Below are 13,905 nucleotides of genomic sequence, written 5' to 3' on the forward strand. Positions count from 1 at the left end.
TATCTTATCCGTCTGAATAATCCAAAATTCCCTTTTTCAGGTGGGGGTTTCTGCTCGACTTCAATTTTTCATTTGACTCCAACTTTTCTTAATTTTGTTAAACAGTCATCACCATGGTTTTGGCTAAATCCAAGAAGTCCGTGGGACTGGGCGCCAGTCTCATGAACGATCGGTTCGGAAAGGGCAAAGCATCGGCTCAGAAGAAGGCCTCTCACAACAATGCCATCCAGCGCACAGGCGTCAATGGCGAAACCTACGTCACCAACGAGGCCAAGGAGGCCTCTTGGGTCAAGATGCGTAGTATCACTGAGCAGGCTGCGCTCGACGAGTTCTTGAGCACTGCCGAGTTGGCCGGAACCGACTTTACGGCTGAAAAAATCAATAACGTCAAGATCATCCACTCCGACCAGAAGAACCCCTTCCTTCTCACACCCACCGAAGAAAGAAATGCCTATTTGAAGCAGCAGAAGAATAAGGACCGCCTCACTGTGCCTCGACGACCACAGTGGGACCAGAACACCACTCGAAATCAACTTGAGACGATGGAGAAACAAAGTCTGCTGGAATGGCGACGAGGATTGGCAGAGTTGGTGGAGAGTCACGATTTGCTGATGACTCCCTTCGAGCGCAATTTGGAGGTCTGGCGCCAGTTGTGGCGTGTCATTGAGCGGTCCGATCTTATTGTGCAGATTGTCGATGCACGAAACCCGCTGCAGTTCCGTTCAGAGGATTTGGAGAACTACGTCAAGGAGATTGACCCTCGGAAGAAGAACTTGCTGCTGGTCAACAAGGCAGATATGTTGACTCTGAAGCAGAGAGAAGCATGGGCCCACTATTTCGAGACCAACAAGATCAACTTCCGTTTCTTCTCTGCTCACCTCGCCAAGGAAAAGAACGAGGCCCTTCTTGCTTTGCAGGAGCAAGAAAATGACTCTGATGACTCTGATGTTGAATCCGATGATGAACTTGCTCAGTCAACGCAGAAGATGAACGTCAACGGACACCCCGAGGAAGATGACGGATACCAGAAGGAGGACACAGTCGAGGAAGAAAAGGCCAAGCTTGCTGATCCCGAACGCTCGCTTGGGCCACACATTCTAGACACGGAAGAACTGGAACTGCTCTCTTTTGGCCAACTCCCCGGAGACACTACCGCAAACCGCCGAGGATGGCGAGGAGCCCAAAAGGAAGACTACCATCGGCCTGGTCGGATATCCCAACGTGGGTAAGTCCAGTACCATCAACGCCCTTCTCGGCGCAAAGAAGGTCTCCGTCTCCGCCACACCCGGAAAGACAAAGCACTTCCAAACCCTCTATCTCTCCCCGGAGATCATGCTGTGCGATTGTCCCGGTCTCGTATTCCCCAACTTCGCCACCACCAAAGCCGAGCTAGTCGTCAACGGCGTGTTGCCCATCGACCAGCAGCGCGAGTTCACCGGCCCCGCCGGCATCGTCGCCAAGCGAATCCCCAAGCACTTCATCGAGCAAGTCTACGGCGTGAAACTCAGGATGCGCCCCATCGAAGAGGGCGGCACCGGAATCCCCACCGCCAGCGAGATTCTCCGCGCCTACGCGCGAGCCCGTGGTTTCTCCACCCAGGGTATGGGCCAGCCCGACGAGTCGCGCGCCGCCCGATACGTCCTCAAGGACTACGTCAACGGCAAGCTCCTCTGGGTCAACCCACCCCCAGTCGCCGAGGGCGAAACCCCAATCGATCCCACCGAGTTCAACGACGAGCTCTACGACGTCAGCCATCTCCCCGAGCGACGCCGTGCCCAGCTCACACAAGCCCGCATCGGCAAGCCCGTCGGACCCGACGAGCTCGCTGGTGACCTTAACGCAGATATCCCCGGCCCATCTGCGCCTGCTACTGAGCCCGAGCTCGGCCGCACATCCCGTAACCTCGACACCGGCTTCTTCGGGTCAGAAACCGGCCCCTCTGCTGGTCGTCTGACCCTCCCCTTCCAGTCCCGCTATACACAGCAGGGACAGGAGATGCGCAAGGCGCCTACGGGCCGCAAGGAGCGTATGATGGTTGCGCTTGAGCGTGGCGTGGACGTTTCTGAGGTTCGGGGCGGAAATCCCAAGAAGCATTTCAAGTCCAATAAGCGTCAGGCTAAAGGCAAGCGCAACAACCCTGATTATGATGACTACTAAAAGTTGACTTTATTTTTCTTTCTGTTGCATTGTTTTTGCTTGCTTTGCGCTCGCAGGCGAGTCGAGGGGGATGTGCTCTCCCTTTTACTCTACGTATCATTCTTGGGCTCATGGGGTGGATGAATTGATCAACGGTCTCCCTAATGTTGCATGTTGGGATTGAAGTTATGTCCATGTCATGTTGTTGAGTGAATCATCTTTTGGCGTTAGGGTTTTACGAGTATACCAGTCATTTCACTTGATTACCACACAGTACATTTTTCTCTATTCATCGAGAGTAAACCATCCCGGATCAATTACATCCAGATATGAACCTACGAACCCGGGAATAAATGAATACGATGTATTCCTGTCCTATACTGCTATACCAAAACACAAGCAGCTAGACAATCATCTCAAAGTACAGACACAGTCCCTTCAAAGGTGACTCTTAGGCTTAAACCCAGAAGCAGCAAGCAACCGATCCGCCTCACCCTGCTGCCAATTCAACTTAGCAATAATCTCATCCTTCCGCGACTTATTCTCCCTCTTGCCCAGCTGCTGCAAATGCACCTCATCGGGCCCATCAGCAATTCTCAGCGTACGAATACCAGCCCACAGATACGCCAACGGGGTATCCTGACAAACACCCGCCGCACCATACGCCTGAATAGCACGATCAATAATCGTCAAAGCAGTCTGCGGGACGAGAACCTTCGCCTGGGCAATCTCCTTGAGCGCACTCTTGGCATTCCCCTGATCGATCTTGATAGCAGCATTCAAAACAACGAACCGGGCAGCATCGACTTCAATCCGCGACTTGGCAATCCACTCTAGAATAACGCCGTGCGAAACGAGCGGCTGGCCGAAGGTCTTCTTGCGCTCGTCGTTGACGCGGGCGATCAGCCATTCCAGGGCTCGCTCGGCGGCGCCGATGGCGCGCATGGCGTGGTGGATGCGGCCGGGGCCGAGACGGCCTTGGATGATTTCGAATCCGCGGCCTTCGCCGAGCACCATGTTGGAGGCGGGGACGCGCACGTTCTTGAAGGTGATGTGCCCGTGGCCGTGGGGTGCGTCGTCGTAGCCGTAGACGGTTAGCATGCGGTGGATGGTTACACCGGGTGTGCCGGCGGGAACGAGGATGACGGATTGCTGCTTGTAGGTGTCTGGGTTGGTGGGATCGGTCTTGCCCATTACTAGGTAGATCTTGCAGCGGGGGTCACCGGCACCGGAGGACCACCATTTCTGTTTTTGTTAGTTTTGGATGTGGGGGTATATTGAGAGGTGGGAAGGTACGTACCGAGCCGTTGAGGACGTATTCGTTGCCGTCGCGGCGGATCTCCAGAGAGATGTTTGTGGCATCGCTGGAGGCGACATCGGGTTCGGTCATCAGGAAGGCGGAGCGGATCTTGCCCTCCAGCAGGGGCTCGAGCCACTGCTTCTTTTGTGCCTCGTTACCGTACTTGGCGAACACTTCCATGTTGCCAGTGTCAGGGGCGGCGTTGTTGGTCGCCTGGTGGAAGTAATAGTTAGCGACCGTTCATATCATGGTAAACGATGCGGGAATAAGAAAAGGGAGAAAGTCATACCTCGGAAGCAACCTTGCTCTTACCGAGCAACTCAGCCATCAATCCATACTCCAAGTTAGAGAACCCGGCACCCTGGGTGAAGTGATTCTTAGGCAGGAACATGTTCCATAGACCGAGCTTCTTGGCCTTGGCCTTCAGACCCTCCAGGACGTCAGGGGTAGTGGTCCATCGCTTCTCGCCTTCGCCGAGCTGGGCCTGGAAGACGGAGTCGGCGGGGATACACTCCTTCTCGACGAATTCCTCGACCTGAATTGGTGTTAGTATGATGAGGGGCTGGATGGTTAAGGAGAGAACATACCAGGTCGAGGGTTCGCTTGGCCTGTTCGCTGACGAACGGCAGGGCAATAGGTGGGATACGGGCAGAGGCAGGCATTGTGTGTGTTTGAGGAGTATTCGGGGGAGATGGCAGCTGAATATAAGGAGGAAAGGTCAGGCCATTGCAATTGCGGAGAAGGTCTCAGGTGTGGAGAAGCCGAGAGATGCGGATTTTGCCTCGGCCCAGAGCTAACCGGTGTATACTACTAGTGAAGTAAAGGATTGTTTTTCTTGATTACAGCTGGATTGTATGTACATTTACTCTCTCAGGTCTCTACTGTGTAGAATTGTAGGAGTAATACCCTAATTGTACCCTAATTGTGTCTGGTGTTGACATACTAGTACAGTCCGCTACTTCGGCCAGATCACCGAGAGTTGCCTAGGTCCAGACTACTGTACAACCTACATCTACAACATAACTACTGTGTACACGTATTGTGTAGGTACTAGGTACGACAGACCAAGAAGAGAAAGTCCATTGATTCACCCCGAGCTCCATGAGAATCCAATCCCAAATATTCCCCCAAAAACCCAACAAGAAACAAAGGCATTGCAGGTCATCACAAATAAGAAAAACAAAAAGCAACATCTGTAGCCTCCAACTCAGGTCTCGAACCAATCCAAGATCTCAAATCGGCTCCTCAATGCCGACACAGCGACCGGCGCGGAGTGAAGACGAATTGAGGGAAGACCAGGACAAACCGTCGGAGAGGAGTAGGATATCGAATGAGAAGAGAAGTAAACGATCAACTAGTTTTCAGTCCGACCCTGCTCGGCTGAAGATTGCTCATAGCTCTTCTTACCGAGCTTAGCGAACAATGACTGGGGCTTGCCGGCACTGTAGAGAGTAATTAGTTTGGGAGGTCTTTTAGGCGGGTATTAACGCCGAGGCACTCAGCTGAGGGGAACAGCCCAGACCCGAAACCAGTGGCAATCAAAACATACTTCTTAAAGCGCTTGCCCTTGATATCGCTCAACTTCTTTGTGCAGGGGCTCATTATATCATCGGAGGGTGAGACGTAGGATGTTGGCTGTCTGTTGTGGGATACTGGTTAATTCTGTTTCTGCATAGGATGATAGGAGTCCAGGGGAATTGGTTGACTTACTCCTCGCCTGCTACTTTGCCCTGCAGAACCTGGCGGTGATACTCCATTGAGGAGATGTCTGAGCCTTTCAGGTCTGTCTTCTCGGTGTTGGCCAGGTGGGTGTTGGTTGGGCGGTCGGCCAGAGGCTGAGATTGTGTGGTAGCGTCCATTTTGTGTGTGTGTGTGTGTGTGTGTGTGTGTGTGTGGATGCGTATGGAGGAGTGTTCAACTGTGGCTTTATGTAGGAGGGAGAAAGAAGAGTCTTGAACGTCGATCGGATAACAGGAAAAACGTGTTGTTGGCGTGTCCGAGAAAAATGGGCAAGTTTGATTGTTGGCTAGGCAACGTGGACACTGACGCCACCCGGGGACAGGGACATTCCCAGTACTGTGTACGGACACTAAGGGAGATCTGGATTTATTCTATCAGGCTAGACAATTACAGGCTTATTGTTTATGAACAGAGTTTGGTGTAGAATTTAGGTGCAGAATGCAATGTTCATGGATACAGTAAACACAATAGTAAACACAGTGTACACAGTATGATGCCAAGCGAATAAAACAACAGGATGCAAGAGTCGTAAAAAGAATGCCTGGAATCATAATCGCCGTAAGAGGTTTTACAGGTCATGCGACCGCGGACTGTCGTCAACAGTACCCGGATCGACACCAGCCGGTGTCATATCCAGGTCCATACGCCCATTCATAACGGGCGGCGTGCTATGAGAACGAGGCTGCGGTGTATCAAGTAGAGGCACAGACACAGATGCAGGAGAGCCAGACTCTTCCATCTTGTCAGCTTCCTCAATATCTCTTTCTTCAGGAGAAGGAGACCTGGGAGTTGGTGGGGCATAAGCCGCCGTAGGACTGACAGGGCTGTCTTGTTCAGACGAGTCAGAGAGGTTTCGACGATGGCCTCCACTCTCTCCGTAGGGGGATGAGGTCAGCCGCGTGGACCCCGGGCTTGGACTGGCCGAGGGAGAGGCAAAGATCGGAGACGAAGACCGTAGACTGTAGGACCGAGCGACCATTCTTTGAACGCCTGGAAACTCCATATAGTTGTTACCCGACCCTCGTGAGAACAGAATCAGGGCGAAGCAACAGAGTACCATAATGCTCTGGATGACAGTGACTCTTTTCTGGAAAACCAGTTCATCTGCCAGAACGCCGAGCTGGGCGCTAAGGGAGTGAAGTTCTTGATAGGACTGCATGCGCTGGTGCTCGAATTCGAGGGCAACGGACTTCCAAACATGGTCATACTGCTCGCGGAATTCTTTCAGTTCCCCGAGGACAGTGACATTGAGGTTTTCAAGGAAGGTCGATGTCTTGGCTAGCTGCCGTTTCTCGACTTTGTTGAATGCGTCACGTAAGATGCGAGATTGCTCTTCGATGTAGAGCAGCGACAGGGTCGAGTTGGATTCGAGCATCTGGAGCCGCTTGTGGACGGATTTGAAGAAGGACTCTTGGGTGGTCGGGTTGGGAGATGGGGGTTGGGTGTGAGTAGATCTCGACTCTGGAGGCTGGTTGATCTGCTCCTCTTTAGCATTGTTGGTCGCTTTCCCTGTTGTCTCAGAGGTTGTGTTCTGCTGAGCAGGCTCCGCCGATACGCTGGAGGCGTCCGGGGTGGTCACGGCTCCTTTGGCAGATTCACCCTGCTTTCTGGCGTCTCCTGCGACCTCTGGGGAAGCAGGTGGACCGGTATTGGGAGCGGAAGCAGTACCTTTATCCGTAGCTGTGGAGTTATCTCTCAGTGGTTGGTTGGTTTGAGACATTGTGGCTGATGTCGAGGGTGCGGCAATAGGCGGTCCATCGTTGATGCCGCACATCGCTCCGTCAAATAGTCTATCAAAAGGCGAAACAGCCTCTATGACAGGATTCGGACAAATCTCACCGTCCGCAATGGTCGGCTCCACTGCAGGAGTGGGCTCTTCTACATGCACATCGACGGGTCTGGCTTCCAACTCCTCTTCAGGAAGCCCATTGGCTTCACTGGCGGCCAGCTCCTCCAACTCGGCGCGATCAGAGCTCTCGCCATGCTTGTACTCTTCCATCATGGTGGTACCATGCACACGAATCAAGCTGACAGGGCAGAAGAACTCGTGTCCATAGTGTGTGAGGAACTCGATTCGAAGGTATCGAGCCCAAATGAGCGAGTTCTCCACCGCAAAAGCCTGCACCTCACGAGTGTTACGTGCCTCATAAACCCCGAGTTCTTTCCATTGATCTGGTTTCGCAGGGTAGCGGTCTGAGACACTGACCCGGAACGTATGGAAGATCGAGCTGAAGAACTCATAATTCGCAAGGACAACCGTGTCTACAAGGATGTCATCGCACAACTCCAGAATGAGAAACTTATTCTGGGCGCGACACTCATTGAGCATATAGCTATCCTTGTTCTCAATCAACACAGAAGACGAACCCTTGCACTCAGGGTTCGTCTTCAACACCGTAGCCGCACAGTCGAAGGAGGCATAGTTGAACCGCTCCTTGCAAGTAGTGCCAGCATCCTTCCGGCGCGACGCATCTCTCTGAAGCGCGCCCTTGCTGCTTCTTGTATCCGCGTCGCCAGCCTGGTCGGTTTCACGCGGCGGAAGATGAGAGCCCCAGGCAGTGGGACTGGCCTCGGGCGTCTCAGCGCCGAAACCACCAAAGTCCAACTCGATCTCGGCGTCGTCGCCCAAGGAGTCCAAGGCGTTATTAATTCCCGTTGGCTGCCGACGGTCTTCCTTTCCAGCTGCCGCAACTCGTCTGCTCCCTCCAATATTTTCAGCGGATTGTCCGACCTTCGCCAAGTTCTGTTTCTTCCAGTCCTCGAATGAGAGAAAGCTCGCACTGTCCAAAAGGGAGTCTGTGTCCTGGTCTTGTTCTGTGCTCGGCACCGAGTCGGCTCTTGCGGTCTCTTCTGCGATGGCGCTTGATACGACGGACGGATCAACGATTGAGTCGTTGACTATTCCATTTGCATTAGATACTCCCAAATCAAGGCGCATGTCGTATCCCACGCCCCAGCGCGTCTCCAGACACGGCGGCAACAGGAAGAGCTCGGCTTCCGTCTGCCACGGACTCTTTATTGGACATGTTGTCACCGGTGTAGCCTGCGTGCTGTTCGAGGATGGCTGGGAAATCGCATCTGAGAGCGCGTTGTGAGAGAGAGCCAGAAGGATCGAAGCATGGTATATCCAGAAGTCTAATGACCGGCCCGCGGCCAACATTCTGTCGGTTTGAGTAGAGACTCTGCAGTGGGTATGCGGTTGCCCTTGTGAAAGCTTCCTCGCGTTGGTGAATTCTCAAGCTATGAAATCGCGCATGCTATGTGCATTGTGGCTGGGAGCGAGAGCGGATGGCTAGCTCCGGCGGGGTTATGGTATTGGAATCAGATGGCTGATGGGCTTAAGTGCGAGAGATAAGAAGCCAACGCAAGCTTGGCGAGAAATAGCGGTCTCCAAAGAGGGACTGGATCGAGTGGAGAGCGAAAGTGGACCGGTGGCATCTCGACCCTCAACGGTTTCCTTTACCGCCTTCCACTATGGAATAGCATGCATGCTTCATGCATGCTGGGGACTACTGTACAGTTACAACTACAGACTTCAAACTAATATTTGAGACTAGGTACAATCGGCTACAATTACAGTAGAAGCATATCTTCGCGGATGGTGTCATTTTCCCCCTTGGCTGTCAGACATAACTAGATACAGTAGACACAACAGGGTTCAGACCGCGGTTGTTTCAGCAACCAACGTCGCAAGACTTCGCAACTCTTTCCACCTTTTTCCCAATGAATCCTCGCCCATTAGAGTCCAGGGCGAGAATAGCCTCCAAAATCAAACATCCACCAACGCATTCCGAACCAGCCTTCTAACCTTTTTGTGATTTTCGCGTTCATCGTCTCCGTCAGTATCCGCAACCCTCGGTCTGATAGTATACAGGAAGGAAAAGAAAAACACAAGTTGGTGACCGAGGTGAGGGCATGCATCGCACAAAGCAATGCACCATTTGAGAGCAGACTGAAACAGACAAAACACGCAAATCAGGAACAAAGAGACACAAGACAAGAAAGCGGAACATTAGTTTATAGTGGGTAGTTTTGAACTTTTTTTTTCCCAACTGATACGAAACACGAAAGAGGACATGAAGATAAGGGAGAGGGGAGTAGAGGTGGAGTGAAAAGCGAACACTCAAGTCTGCCTAGAAATGAGTCTCATGCCATCCGCCGACGAGATCCAGATCATCGTCAATGTCCCCGTCGTAAGTAGGAGTGGCGCGTTTGGGGACATGACTGCGCCAATCCTGCTGTTCGAGTAGGTGGCGGCGGCGAGTGTCGACTGGCGATGCGAGCTTGGATTTGGCCTGATGGTACCCAGAGGTACCTCGGCCCCAATCGTGTCGCCGGGTGTTAGCGACAATGCCCTTGGGACCAAAGACCTCACGGGATTTGCGAGACATGTACTTGCGAGGTTCTTCCTCAGGCTTGTACTGTCGTCGGACTTCACCAAGCATCGACCACTTGTCTGCATTAGAAGACTCAGGCGGAGAGTTCTGCAAGGGACGAGGTGTGCTGGAGTCGCTGTCATCATCGAGGGAGAGATCGCCCAGATCAAGGCGCTGCATCTTGGTATCCACGCTTGAGGCTGAAGAGCCCTGAGTAGGAGAAGCGGAGTCCGGCTCGCGCAATCTTGGGAGGGCGGCTCCCTGGCTCTCTTGGCTCCAACTGCGAGAGTTCTGCTCCCGCCGTTGCATCACAGCGAGATCCTCATTCTCAGACTCATCTTCGTCCCACATGTCACACCAACTCTTAGAGATATTGTCGGCGCTTTGGTTTTTGCCAAACACCATGGACAGAGAAGGCAATGGCTTCGTGACATTGGACGGCAGGGATCCAGTGATCGGAACTGGATCTGAGCGAGGGAGAGTTGGCACAAAGCGCTTGCGAAGATTGAGCGAGGCAAAGGATTCGCTGAGTTGAGAGTCCATAACGGAGGCCATGGATGGAGTCGGCATGTGAGAAGAGAACCAGGAGCCTCCCGCAGCTTCGGAAGCGGGGAACAAATCTTCGGTATAGCTCTCGTTGTCCGGGATGACGGAAAGTTGCCGGATGGCCTGGGGAGGGCTCGACTGGAGAGCCTTGGCCCAAGGGAAGGAATCTCCCTGGTTGACATGGGGGCTCTGGAGAGAAGGAGTCCGGAGGGGTTCGCGATTGGCACTGGCAGTGACAACCTCGCGGTCCTCGGTGCAGAACTCATCGAGTGACTCATCATCGGTGGTGAACGAAACAGCGCGGAGAATGGAATCGCGCACATCCAACAAGGATCGCTTCGAGGGGTCGATGGTCAAAGCATGGGTCAGAATCTCATAGGTATCCTGGGACATGTTGGGGAAGATATCGAACAGCGACTGGCGATCCCGTACATAGTCCGCGAAGAGTAGGTCGGACTCGGTGGGAGTAACGAACGGATTCCGAGCAAACAAGATGTTCAACAAGCAGATACCCACGGACCAGATGTCGGCCTTAGCGGGGGAATAACCTGTCGCGGGCGGTTCGTATTGCTCGGGGGCCATGTAGCGGTCACTACCGACACACGCTTCGTGGCACACGGACTCCCGCGTAGCGAGACCAAAGTCTCCCAGCTTCATAGAGCCATCATGAGTCAGGAAGATATTCTCCGGCTTGATGTCACGGTGATACAAGCCATTGGCATGCATGAACTCGACGGCACTAATCAGCTGCAACATGAAGTCTCGAACATGCTCTGTCTCCAACGGACCACGGTTCAGGCGGATTGCCTCGTATAGATCACCATTAGCACAGTACTCCAGAACGAGATATGTATGGTTCTCAGTGTCGAATGTATGAATGAGGTTGACCAGGTTCGGGTGGTAGCCAAAGCGTCGGTGGCACTCAAGTTCCTCAAAGCGATCATTCGAGGATTCCGTTGAGGAGTTCTTGAGTAGGCACTTGATGGCGACATCTTGGCCAGTCTGGATATCTGATGCCAGGAAGACCATTCCGAAGGACCCATGGTTGAGAGGGGCCACAGTTCGAAAACGACCATCCAAAAGTTGGCCCTCAACGAAGTCGTTCTTCAAGCATTCCATGGTCGACATGTTGGCCTGATAATCCCGTAGAGGACAAATGCAAAGAGATGAAATGAGGTAGGGGGAACGGAATGATGTAATGCTCCAACAAAGAGATCAAGTGAAAACAAATCTATGAACCGCTCAGAGTGTGTAAAGAACACGTCGGGAGTGTGAGAATCAAACAGCAACCAGGCCAATGAATATTAGAGACAATGAAGAGAGATGTTGCCGAATGGAGACGGGATCGGACGAAAAGAAGGAGTCGGAAGTGAGGCGGAAGTCAGGAGATGAAGAGAGAAATAGTTCCGGCTCGTGGTTCGAAATGTCATATAAAAATGTACTGGTGAAAAGCTGATAGACAGATGAAAAGAGATGATGGCGCGGCGGCGCAGATGGATGAACCCAAGAAGAGTTTCTTGACGCTAGGGAGTGTGTAAAGACCGTTATGTGCTCATTTGTATGTCGTTTTCGTTGGTTAACGGGAAGGGGTCCCAGGTGGACGACACGAATGTATCAAAAAGAAAGTAAAATGAAATAGTCGAGATGAACAAGTAGTTGAAAACCGGTCGGATACCGGATGAATCGAAGGGAGTTGAGAGAAAGCGCTGCGTGATATCGTGATTGAAAAGGCCAAAGATGTATGGAAGAAACGGTAAAGTACCCTTTGAACACCGGGTTCAAGGTCAAGGGCCGTGACTCAAGTTGAAAAGTAAATTGGGATTAATGAGTCATGAGAGGCCAGAAAGAATTGTTGAGCAAATTGGCGAGACGAATTGAGGGATCCGGTAGAGCACCCTTCTAATCCAAGATGGAAAAGTAGAGGTACTCGATGCCAGGTTGCCCCTAAAGTATGAGACTCCCGAAGCGCGGTGAGAACGAGGCTTGACGGAAGAAACGTATGGTCACCTGCAACGCCAGGGGGTAGCTTCGTGTAGATTGAAGAGACGAAGGCTGGTTGTATATATCGCAAAAGGGCAATCCAGTGAAGCGGGATTGAGACCCTTTTAACAAGTCGATGGTAGTGAGTCACCCGAGCTCAGAGTGGACCCGCGATACCAAGGAAAAGGGGTCGTGACGGAGAGGCGAGATGGATACTCTTTCACAGTACGTCGATCCAGACTAGATCTTCGAACTTGTAGTTATCGAGGGAAGAGTATAATCCGACAACGGTTGGCAGTGTCTTGAGGGTTGATGGCGAGAAGACACGGCTATCTTGATAACGCTGAACCGTTGAAAGTGACGTATCGCTGAAGGATCAGTGACGAGAAAGGGAGGAGGATGGGAGGAGAAGGTCGAAGGCGGACGGAAGAATAGGAGATAGGGAAACGAAAAGAAGAGAATGAGGGAAGATGATGTTGATGGTATAAGGGAGAGAAAAGAGAAGGGATCCAGGAGAGAGGTGTGGTTATGGCGTGAGGGGAATTGGAGAGACCGATTGATTGGAGCCTTACGGTCTGGTACGGTCAGATACGGGTTTTCCCTCGTGGGCGGTTCAACCGTGTGATCTGCACTCTCCGCCTTAATTTGGCTGGCTTTGACTGGCACCCGAGGTACTCAGCCCGTTTCCGTCTCCCGGGGATACTGGTATTGTATGGAATGAATACCCGTATTAACACGATCCAATCATTCAAACTCTCCAAGTTTCATGAACCTTCCAGGCATTCCTTACCCTTGGGAAAGGCGTCAACGGCTACGTGATCACGATCTCCAATGATGGATGTAGGAATAAATGTCGACGATAACGCGTTAAGGTCAAATTCCATTGTCGGTTGCCTATTGACACCATTCATATCCATGATCTACTCCGGACTAACCCTATCTTTCCGAATTTCAGACCTCAATGACCCGAACTTTCGAGAATCTGGTTCAAAGACAAGCCAGTCACAATGACGGGCGACATCAGCAGGGGCAGACGATTTCCCTCTCTTCCCTTGGGTTTCCTGAGTTTCGGTCGAGGGCGGATCAAGGTGGCGCGCTATTCCTGAAGCGTAAGATTGCGCAGCAATTCCTGGGTGGGTCAGCCAATCACAAAAGACTATATGTCCACTATTTACAGGTTGCATGACGCGATGGAGTGGGATGGCGTGATCTCTTTTAATTGGTTCACCCCGGATAGCTACTGCAGGTCTCGCCGGTTTAATCATGCTGTCTAAATGTACTCCGTAGGTGTACATGAGTATGTTGTACTGTGTACCTTGTGTGCTGTGCTGTGCTGTGCCTATGGGAAGGTACCCGTCCGCAGGTACAGTACTCAACAGGGTGGAACTCGTTTCGGATGGTGTGGACTAGCCTGGATTAGCCCCCATGTTTATCTTTTAACATCTCTATTTAGCCCTTTACATCTACGTACAAGTTACACCAATCTATCTTCTCTTTAACGTTATTCTTTGCCGCGCGGGACCTGAGACGAGATTCGTCTGACCCATACTCCGTAGTATCGACCCCAATCCAGGTTTGCGGGGTTTCCGTGTATTTCGGCTGATCAGGGGGAATCTCGACGATCATCAATATTCAGGAGTATGTTGTATGGATCAGACCCAGTTACTGAATACAAATTTGAGGAACGTTGGAGAAACAACTCAGACCAAGAAACATCAGACACGTACAATATTCTTCAAGTGGATCGTGCTCGCACCTGTCATGAGTCCCCAACCACCCTTCAGACACCCACGCAGCCCTGTGAAGCGGTGAAGGGCACACCCTCGC

General features: G+C 52.2%; 5 protein-coding genes across 5 annotated transcripts; 1 reads left to right on the forward strand and 4 right to left on the reverse strand.

The window, feature by feature from the left end:
• Positions 1-113: 113 nt before the first annotated feature.
• On the forward strand, positions 114-2,157 carry N7515_000861 (ribosome biogenesis GTPase LSG1; the record flags this gene model as incomplete). The annotated part of the gene is made up of 2 exons (XM_056661605.1): positions 114-1,040; positions 1,102-2,157. 2 exons carry the CDS (start codon positions 114-116, stop codon positions 2,155-2,157), a joined length of 1,983 nt encoding a protein of 660 aa, XP_056526771.1.
• A 417-nt stretch (positions 2,158-2,574) lies between these two features.
• On the reverse strand, positions 2,575-4,098 carry N7515_000862 (uncharacterized protein; the record flags this gene model as incomplete). The annotated part of the gene is made up of 4 exons (XM_056661606.1): positions 2,575-3,381; positions 3,437-3,649; positions 3,726-3,971; positions 4,024-4,098. The coding sequence occupies 4 exons, from the start codon at positions 4,096-4,098 to the stop codon at positions 2,575-2,577; spliced, it is 1,341 nt and encodes a 446-aa protein (XP_056526772.1).
• Positions 4,099-4,790: 692 nt separating this feature from the next.
• Positions 4,791-5,295, reverse strand: N7515_000863 (Spo12 family protein; the record flags this gene model as incomplete). The annotated part of the gene is made up of 3 exons (XM_056661607.1): positions 4,791-4,878; positions 4,986-5,075; positions 5,147-5,295. 3 exons carry the CDS (start codon positions 5,293-5,295, stop codon positions 4,791-4,793), a joined length of 327 nt encoding a protein of 108 aa, XP_056526773.1.
• A 449-nt stretch (positions 5,296-5,744) lies between these two features.
• Positions 5,745-8,336, reverse strand: N7515_000864 (Sad1/UNC domain protein; the record flags this gene model as incomplete). The annotated part of the gene is made up of 1 exon (XM_056661608.1): positions 5,745-8,336. The coding sequence occupies one exon, from the start codon at positions 8,334-8,336 to the stop codon at positions 5,745-5,747; it is 2,592 nt and encodes an 863-aa protein (XP_056526774.1).
• A 973-nt stretch (positions 8,337-9,309) lies between these two features.
• Positions 9,310-11,226, reverse strand: N7515_000865 (putative serine/threonine protein kinase; the record flags this gene model as incomplete). Its single annotated transcript, XM_056661609.1, has 1 exon — positions 9,310-11,226. One exon carries the CDS (start codon positions 11,224-11,226, stop codon positions 9,310-9,312), a length of 1,917 nt encoding a protein of 638 aa, XP_056526775.1.
• Between the last annotated feature and the right edge of the window lie 2,679 nt (positions 11,227-13,905).

The sequence above is a fragment of the Penicillium bovifimosum genome (assembly GCF_028826915.1).
Source record: "Penicillium bovifimosum strain IBT 22155 chromosome Unknown utg000001l_segment0_segment0, whole genome shotgun sequence".
In the NCBI taxonomy this organism is placed as follows: Eukaryota; Fungi; Ascomycota; class Eurotiomycetes; order Eurotiales; family Aspergillaceae; genus Penicillium; species Penicillium bovifimosum.